Raw genomic sequence first — 9,254 nt, forward strand, 5'->3', positions numbered from 1 at the left:
CAATTTACTAAGCAGATGGGCTGTGCGGTTTGGACCCGCTAGTGTAGAATTACAGCCTCCTCCCCTTCCCCTTGTTTAACCATCTCACATATAGTCTGCCTGCTTATGAATAAATTAAACGAATGATTACCCTGCATGCTTTGCGAGAACTGCATGAATCTGACAATCATCTTTAGTATTTCTCCTTGAAATGAGCTGACACGGCAGCGAAGGGTGGAGGAGAAACAGGTGCAGCAGATTATCCGCCTGTTGTTGTTGATGTTGAAACAGTCAGTCAAGTTTAAGCCCTCTTTTCGGTTCGCTGTTGGCCACAGCTGCTCGGTGTTGGCAGAGGCGGAGTCAGCGGGTTGCTTTGTAACAGTAACGCTCCTTCATTTTATTTCCTCCCTGCTCGAAGTATGATGGAAATTAGTGACTTGCGAGCACAATACTAGGACGTGAATGCATCGTCGTCGCTCCTTCAAGTGTGAGTGTACGTTCAATGCGAAGAAAAACATCGTACAAATCAGTTATTTACGATGAATCCAGAAAAGATTTTTTACAGCGACCACGTCTGCCCCCTAGCGGTGTTCAGCTATTATTGCAGCTAATGTAGAAAACCTGTAAATGTCTGAAACAAACCTTATTTTTCCTATTACATTTAAATAGCTGAACCTTAATCATTTGGAAAACTGATTTTAAAACAGTTAGAACTTTTTTGGACTCATGTTTTGCTGATGCAATTTATATTAGGAGGGGGATTTGAACAATTTTGATAATTACATCAGATTGTGAGCATAATCCTTTGTTTAGTAGTTCAGGCTAAACAAACAGAAAAGGTTTTGCATCTTCATTTGTCTTTTTTATTTTGGAAAAACTGTTCTGCCAAAAAATCAACTGAAATCTAAGCCTTGGCAGCTTCATAAACAACTAAGGACTTAAAAGGCAATGAAGGGGCATGGTTTACCTGGCTGAAAGCCACCAGGACTGTGCCAGTGGATGTCATTCATACAGCAGCTGCATGTCTGATACGTACACTGCTCACTTTTCATTCTGTCTGCTTTCCTAATGTGAAACGCCGCAGCTCGTCTAGCACGCCGGCTGCCAGCCAGCTGTGTCTGCGCGTCCTCTGAGGACAGCAGAGCCCTTTATGCGCAGGTTCGCTTCTCTGCTCCCGTTGAACTGGTTATCAAGCTTCAGCTTCTGCATCACGTCTGACAGGAAATGAATTCGCTGGTTGTGATTTGCTTTAGAGCTGAGATAATCTTGTTAGTTACAATAAAACTGTCAAATATTAAAGGGGCAATAAGTTAGTCTGCTCGGGTTTCTGGGCTCTTAATAACCTCTTGACTGGTTATTGAGGTTATTGGCTCTTAAATCACTTTTTTTATGATTTTTTTTCTTTTGGCACCATCTTTTACACCATACTTGATGATACTGTAGGACCGTCTGGAAATGTTCTCCGGTCTATTTCTGTCTTCCCACTTTGCTGCCCGGTTTGGGGCTTGTTTGCCAACTCCAGCCTTTAAACATTTGTCTGCACTAAACATCGGTTAAAGTAATGAGGGAAAGTTCCTACTGACGTTTTTAATTGTCTGTCTTCTTTTTCTCCTCTCAGATTTTCTTTGTACCTTTGCACTCGTTGAACCTGACGCTGAGCGATGTCTAGCCTGATCTCACTGGCCATCAGATGATCCATGACCACCCCCTCACCGATGCACTTTAGCACCTTTCCAGAGCCTTCTACTCACTGTTCAGCCTGCAGCTGATGACCAAAAAGACCGCCACGCCTCCCCGCCGTTGGTTGCAGCTACGCCCCTCTCGCGGCCTCACGCCTCAGAAGGACGTTCCGGGATGTTCCAGGTGTTCGCCAGCGCTCTGTTCAGGGACGACGTGGAAGAGCTGAGCCAATGCAGCCGACCTGGAGACGACAAGCGGGAGGAGGAGGAGGAGGAAGACGAAGACTGGATCCTGGTTAACTATCTGAGTAAGTCCAGAACACAACAGAATCAGTGAGTGGAGGGAGATACTTATGCCCCGTTTCCACTGAGCGGACCATACCACTTTTGGACCCCCTTTGGTTGTAAGTCAGTAGAAAAATGGAACAGACTGTTTTGCGCAGACTACTGTTGAAACTTGTTGATACCGCGATACAGTGAAGGAACACTATAAATCATGCACTTAAATGAAGGGGTCAAACAAAATGGTAGTTGGGCCGTGCATAACGAGTACAACAAATAAAAAAATTAAAAACAGTTCAGGGTTTCTCCATTTGGCAGTGTCAAATTAGATGTGCATGTAGTCATTTTGCAGGTCTGTAGAAACATGCAGTCTTCTAGGTACAGTTACTGACTTTGACGTCACACTTTTTAACTTTTTTAGGATTGAAGTTGTATAAAAGCCACTGGGAAAACAGCACGTTTCATCCTGAAAATGTCAAACTTCCATAAACTCTTCCTAGTCTGTGCAGACCCAGGTGGAACACAACGCTAAGACACACCAGCTAACTTCATATGAAGTTCAGATTGTATTCTTGATCTTCACTGACATACAATTGTGTTTTTTTTCCTATTAAATTACACATAAAAGAAGCTCATGCCAAATGCCGTACTTCTATTTTATACCAGAGTTTTTCTACTCCAGCTGCAGCACCAGTAAAAATTCAAGTCGCTCATGCAGAACCTCCAACTCCAGCCTTAAAGAGCGGTTTGAGAGATTGTTCAAACTGGAGTGTCAAGCTGGAGAAAGGCGGGGCCAAATCACACAAACATAGACAGTCGGCTTTATTTGGAAACGGCTCCTCCAACTGACGTTTTACATGCAGAGACGGATAAATCAAAAGTGTCAGGTCAGTGAGAAAGATACTGTGTAATTTTAGAGGTTTGTGATGGCAGGTAAAAGTTGAGCCAAGTTTCCAGAGACCTAAAACAGATCCCAGTCAAAACAGACACGACATGGCGAGCGCTTTATCAGGTCACACGCCGAATGCAGCCGCAGCAGCAGATAGATCCCGCTGCAGAGACTTCCAAAAGGGTGAAGGCTGGGACAGCTTTGCTTTGGTCCTCCGCTCGCCCACTGCCGGTTTAGAATAGTCAGCTCCAATTCCAAAACTCTGTGGTTATTTCAGGCGGGAGAAGGTAAGCAAGCTGTTGTATTGGAAGGAGTATAAAGGAAAGCTTGCAAACTGTTGAATAAATGAGCAGTAAACATATGAATATAATGGAAAGAATGAATGCTCAACTTATTTTTAAATTAATTTAAAAAGTCAAATAACTGGTTATTTAACTCCTGCTCCATGAAGTCGATGCATGCCTGCACCTGCAGCCTCTGCAGATGGACTGGGTCGGCGAGGAGCGGGCCGATGCTGATGAGAGGATAAAGTGTTGCAGATCAGCTGCTGGGCACTGAGTCAGCACTCTGCAGGTTGTTGGTAAACAAGGATCCCTCTGTGAAATGCCACGCGGCGGGATCCATGTCGCAGGGAGAAAATGATCTGCAGGCGCCTCGGACTGCCAAGAAAATGAGAGCATCGAGTTTAGGTCACAAACTTTTAGATTTGGTTACAAAATAATAACTTTTGCAAAGGCTGAGAAGAAATGTTCTTTATTATCTGACTTCTGGAGAGAATGACACGTCCTCACACAAACTGAACCGAAATCAAGCAGACATCTGCTTAGTCGAGACAAAGCTATATTTAGCCTGCAGTCTGCTCGCTTGAGATCATGTTTCAGACTCATAACTTCCTGTTTCTCCGTTAATAATTAAAGGCTTCAACTTGTTTGAAAACAAGTTTCTTCTACTGTGTCTATTGTGCTCTGGAACACAGAACAGGTAGATGTTTTGCAGTAAAGGATGTTGGGACATTAAAGATGATTTTATGGCATAGGAATGTACTGCGGTCGTCCTGGCTGCTCTCTTGAAAAGGAAATGTCAATCATCTGGTTGATTTAAACGCTTTTGGAGTTTCATACAAGTTCAGGAGTCTGTGTGTGTATGCGTGTGTTTGCATTCTCAAATCTCAACATGCTGTGGGTTGGCTGAAAAAGCAGAAGGTTTCGGCTGATCAACATTCACCAAATGTTGTTTATGTTTGTCAATCTGCTGCTGCAAAGATGAGCTACAGTGCCTCCTGCTGGAAGACTGAGGTCACTCCATTTGTGTTGTTGAAGCTCAATGGCTCAATTAGAAAAAAATATATATTTTTACAAAAGAAAAGAGACAATTTTTTTACAAACGTTGTTAAACTTTATATTTTTAACAGTAGTGCTGCCATAAACGATTATTTTAGTGGTCGACTAATCACCAATTATTTTTTTCAGATTAGTCTTCTAATTGGGTCATGTGCAAAGTGGATGTAAAACACACATCTTAACCATCATTAGCTTTAAACTAACTAAAAGCTAGGCATTATTTGTGATAATGCTAGCGTGAATGCTGTAAGCTGAATTTGGCAACTGAAGATGCTAGTGACAATAGCTGAAGATGATTAAATTGATGGCTGATAACGCTGAAGCTGAAAGCCCTCTAAAATATTAGTTAAATGCCAAATTAGCCAAACTAGCTAGCATCCAGTTGAAATGTTAGCCTAAAAAACTGAAAAAAATCCTAAATTAGCCTAAACAGCTATCAAGTAACTGAAATATTTGCTAAATTCAAAAATAGACTAAAAAAACAAAAGAAATTAGCTTAGGTTAGCCAAAGCAACTAGCATGTAACTGAAATAAAAAACAGCCTAAAAAAAACGGAAAAAAAAAAAAATACTTAAGTTAACCAAAACAGGTAGAATGTAGCTGAAATATTGGCTAAATTCCTAACAGCCTAAAAAACCTTAATAATTGCCAAAATAGTCCAAAAAGCTAGCATAATGGCATTATAACTTTCAACTTTACTACTCTCTGACTCCATATAATATAAAGACTAATCGACTATTAAATTAGTCGTCGACTATTTTAATAGTCGATTAGTCGACCAATCGTGACATCCCTATTTAACAGCATCTTTCTCTCTGTCTCTCTATAGCTGACGCCTGCTCTAGTCATTGTGCCGACGGCCTTTCTGGATCCAGGCTCAGCCCTGAAGATGAAGACGAGGAGGAGGAGGATCTGGTGATGATCCCCTCCCCTACGGCCAGTCCTGCCATCCGCTATCCCTCCTGCACCTCCCTGAACTCCGTGGCTGACACCGACCCCGATGGGGGCGTCGACGAATACGTGGACGACGAGGAGGGCGGCTTCCTGCGTCTGGACGCCTGCTCCCTGGAGGAGAGCTGGTTCGTCACCCCGCCGCCCTGCTTCACCGGCCGCGGCAGCCAGCCGGTCCTCCTGGAGACCAGCCCTCTGGAGAACCTGCTGATCGAGCACCCCAGCATGTCCGTGTACGCCCACCACAGCCCGCCCCGACTGATGCTCAACCCGCTCCCGCAACACTCTCTTGAAGGAAAACTGGACTTTTTGTCCAGCGCTCGTCCCTCTGATCGGAAAACGTCCAGAGGAAAGGAAAAGGTCAGATGCACAATTGAAGGATCTCGACACAGGTAAAAATCCTGTGTAGATCATTTTTTTCTGTTTTTTTTGTTTGTTTTTTATTAACAAAGAGAAGAAAGTTTCACCTTTAAAGACCCACTCAGAAAGAAATCTTATTTTTGGCATTTTTAACTTGTTTTTGCAGCATTTTCCTGACGATACCCAACATATATAAAGAAAATTAAGATTAAAACCATGTCTCTAAGTAGTTCTTTATTTAAATTGTTGTGATTCAGGAGCAGAAAAGAAAGTACTTTTTGAAAAAGAGCTTATTAGTGATGCAGACAATACTCCCTAATCTGAGCTCTCAGCTACGTGGACGGGAAGAGCGGCGGGGTTGCTCTGCGCCAATGGTCCCGTCCACATAACAGACACATGAGCTACTGCTGCTCTGTAGAAACTGCCCTAGAAAATGACTGGATTTTTTATTTTAGTTAAAAACTACAAATTTGGATTTAAAATACAACTGGGAACGTGTTTAGAATAGATTAAAACATGTTCAGAGTGGGACTTTAAAGTTATTAAATATTATTTATGCTTAGTTAACCCTTTTTTGTAAACAAACTAACTTGAAAATCTGATGCTTTTATGTCTAAATTATGCAAAATTAACAGCTTTAAATGTCAAAAAACTAGAAATATTTCTAGTTTTTTGGAAGATAACAGAACCATTTGAAAAGTATTAGTAGTGTGACTTATATTGAAAAAAAAAGCAAAAGACTTTTGTTTTTCCTCTTGAGAAATATCTTCTCTGACCAACAAATGTGAGTTTCCTGTCAGTTTCCTGATCTTCTGTGGTTCTACGCCCCCTTCAGGCAGGAGGTAGCAGCCGCTCAACGCCGCCCCAACCTCCACTCTCCCTGCTATGCTGCAACGCTCTCCCCCAACGCCGGCTTCCTGCAGCAGCAGCAGCGACCAGGTAACGCTGCCCAGCGCTCCCAGCCTCTCTCCCGCAAAGCCCTGCGACGCCACAACCTTCTGCGCCCCCCAAAGACCGGCACCATGCACCTTCACCAGCCGATCCAGAGGCACCTCAACTTCTGAGGCGTTCACCGTCACTGTCAGCACAGTATGGAACCGGAACACTAGTCACCCACCAACCTTTATGCTTTTTGTCTTCTCATTAACAAACACCAGCAAACAGCTAGTTACAATAACCCAACGATGAGCCGCCTGATTGGTTCTGAAATCTGACCGGACAGTGAAATAGGGAATTTCTGTTTCACAGAAAATTTGCTCTGCCATCCTCCGCTCATCACCCCTCTTGTGTCAATCACAAAAAGGAGAAATCCTCTTTTTTTTTTCCTTCACGGACGACTTCACATGTGGAATCAATGCTGTAGGTCACTTTACTCAGCGGCAGGTTCACGGCGTGGCAGCATGGTCCAGTGGCCTGAAAAATTCAGAACCTAAATCACTTGAATGTGTACAGAGCAGCAGTACAATGTTTCTACGTAAAAATAATCCAGCTTCAAGTGCAGACTATGAACACGGGTTTAATGCAAACACCCCTCAAATAATTTGTCTAAGGAATCCTTGATTTCTGAAGCTTCTGCTCTTATTTTTCTGGAGAACTCAGTACATTCACTTGATTATCATGAGCTTTTGTTTGAAACTCCTTTCGAAGTGCAATACTTTTTAGACTCGCTTGGTTGTCAGTCCGAAGACTCACTCACTCACGCTTTGGACTTCTTGTTGAACAGCCTTAACAAGACGTTTACTGTAGATCCAGTTACAAGTTCAAACAGTAACCAAACCGTTTTCCCAGGTTGAGCCGAGTGTCGTCGCTGAAGACTGACATAAAAATGGTTTCAGAAAATTGGCTCTCTGAGTACTGTAGTTTTTACTCTTCGTTTTTACCTCCTGTAAATTGATGTTATATATGTTTTTTATTTTATTCAAATGTTAAATTCTTTGTTAAATCATAAAAGCCACTGTTACAATTCAAATCTCAGCCTCATATAAACGACATTTCATTCTGTCCTCAACAAATCCCCTTTTTTTGTACTGAAAGCTTCCTGTAGCGCCACTGAACCTGCCTCTGACTTTTTAATTCAGTACTTTTCACGGTTTCTTCATTTTGAGAAAAAAAAAAATATGGGTTAAACATCACTAAACTCGTGTTTTATGGTAGCTTTGAGATGTAAAAGATGTAAGTAAAATGTATGAAAAAAACAAAACAAAAGAAAACAAAAAAAAAGTCCAAAATATTTTTTTGAAAGAAAAAAACAAATGACATATCAGTATGAAGTTATACACGTTAATGGATTCTTGCCTAGGTATGTTTGGTTTTTTGTTAGTGTGCACTTTGTTGCATGGTTGTAGAGTTGTTTTGTGATGGTTGAAAAAAGAAATGAAAAAAGGACTTTTATTATTATTGTTTTCTTGTATCTGTTCTGAAATGAATCTGCAGTCCACTTCTCAGGGTCACAACTAATCACCTTTACACTTTAGGAAAATGCAGATCTACTTGACAGCTGTTGATTTGTTTTCACGCTTGGACATTTCCAGCTCTTCTTGCCGGGCGCTCCCTCCTAAATTCGTTTTGTTTCTGAAATGCTTCACAGTTGAATGTTGGGAATCCATCAAAGAAGCAGAGATTCTTTCAGTCTTTTTTATCCTAACATGGTTTGTACTAATTGTTTTGTTTTCTTTGCTAAACTAGTTACATTTTGTTAAACGGATGTTTAAACCAAAAAAAAAGTAGATTTGTTTTTTTACACTAGTGTGTTATACCTTTGTTATTTTTTTGTGTTATTTTAGAGTTGATCTTGGCCTTTGAGCTCTGAAATAGTAGTCTTATAAAAATGTCTGCTATGGGAAAAGTGGAGCCTAAGCCAGGTCACCACACTGCAGAAATATTCAATCATACTAAATGACTGAATGAGGAGCATTACTGCTGGGAAAGAGGAAATAAACATCTAGTAAGAATTCTGATGTATGAAAGTTAATTTTTTTTATGTTTTTCTTGAGAATCATAAGATCTTTTAACGTTTTTACTCCTAGATTCAATACTTTTTTGTGTTAGCTTTGAATTTCTCAAGAAAAAAAACAGATTTAAAGTTTTGTTTCTCTTTTCTCGTTTGTTCTGGACTGGTTTTGAGGCAGGAAAAGGGCTCTAACTTAACTGATTCACTTGTAAAAAAAAATGTATTGAATATTGTTCAAACTTAACAAACATGTCAGTTAAAGTTTCAGCTCATGGAATGGATGCTATGAAGTAAAAATGTTCATAAATGATTTAATTACTTGAGGAAAAACAAAGGAAAAACTGCAGTGTGGCTTTTCTGGTTGTGTTGATGGGATGAAGCACCAATATGTTTATTAGGTGTTTGCTGTACATAATGCGATTATAGAGTAAGTCTTTGATATATTTATGCCTTTTTTTTTTAGTTCTGAGATGTTTAGATCTATTTGCTATCAACTTTTGCTATCACAAAACAGGCCATGTTAGGTTACTGCAATGTTTTTTTAATAGAAATTGAAACAAATTGAAGATGTTTGAGGGTCCTTTTGCTGTCGGGAGCCTTTAATGTTTATTGTGTGCTGTAGTTTCTTTCTCAGCTCATCTCACGTTCACTGAACTAACAGGGATTTCTAATGTTTTTGTTCATTGCCTTGAAATTTGTGGATCACGTGCCTTCCAGGTTAAAATGTTGTAATGACAATGCATCAATGAAGAACTTGAACTCTTTCTTTCTTAAGGCGTTCAGATCGGACGCAACGGATGAAAACACAGACATCAGAAACCAAC

The 9,254-nt window shown here is 40.7% G+C and overlaps 2 protein-coding genes and 1 long non-coding RNA gene across 4 annotated transcripts in view; 1 reads left to right on the top strand and 2 right to left on the bottom strand.

Annotated features, from left to right (window-relative positions):
- The window catches only part of ndufaf6 (NADH:ubiquinone oxidoreductase complex assembly factor 6), a 53,244-nt gene extending 51,395 nt beyond the window's left edge, over nucleotides 1-1,849 (bottom strand). Inside the window, exon 1 of the mRNA XM_036215815.1 lies at nucleotides 1,731-1,849. The gene's annotated coding sequence lies outside the window, so the exon portion shown is untranslated. The remainder of the gene's footprint in view (nucleotides 1-1,730) is intronic.
- tp53inp1 (tumor protein p53 inducible nuclear protein 1) lies at nucleotides 1,798-8,552 on the top strand. Of its 2 annotated transcripts, none has more exons than XM_024267060.2 (3): nucleotides 1,798-1,966; nucleotides 4,999-5,512; nucleotides 6,316-8,552. In XM_024267060.2, exons 1-3 carry the CDS (start codon nucleotides 1,834-1,836, stop codon nucleotides 6,542-6,544), a joined length of 876 nt encoding a protein of 291 aa, XP_024122828.1. In that variant the 5' UTR covers nucleotides 1,798-1,833; the 3' UTR covers nucleotides 6,545-8,552. The 2 variants fall into 2 exon arrangements, with proteins under 2 accessions (XP_024122828.1, XP_024122830.1); XM_024267062.2 differs by having other exon boundaries at nucleotides 4,999-5,480.
- LOC112143234 overlaps nucleotides 2,529-9,254 on the bottom strand; it is an 8,469-nt gene continuing 1,743 nt past the window's right edge. Inside the window, exons 2-3 of the long non-coding RNA XR_002918701.2 lie at nucleotides 3,298-3,488; nucleotides 2,529-3,125 (exon numbers count right to left, since the gene is read on the bottom strand). This is a non-coding gene — a long non-coding RNA (uncharacterized LOC112143234). The remainder of the gene's footprint in view (nucleotides 3,126-3,297; nucleotides 3,489-9,254) is intronic.

Source organism: Oryzias melastigma, linkage group LG16 (assembly GCF_002922805.2).
Source record: "Oryzias melastigma strain HK-1 linkage group LG16, ASM292280v2, whole genome shotgun sequence".
Taxonomy (NCBI): domain Eukaryota; kingdom Metazoa; phylum Chordata; class Actinopteri; order Beloniformes; family Adrianichthyidae; genus Oryzias; species Oryzias melastigma.

Excerpts from the sequence above, each read along its gene's own strand:
- tp53inp1 (XM_024267060.2), top strand. The coding sequence starts at position 1,834 with ATGTTCCAGGTGTTCGCCAGCGCTCTGTTCAGGGACGACGTGGAAGAG. Across the intron at positions 1,967-4,998 it reads GATCCTGGTTAACTATCTGA|CTGACGCCTGCTCTAGTCAT; the intron begins GTAAGTCCAGAA and ends GTCTCTCTATAG. Across the intron at positions 5,513-6,315 it reads ATTGAAGGATCTCGACACAG|GCAGGAGGTAGCAGCCGCTC; the intron begins GTAAAAATCCTG and ends CGCCCCCTTCAG.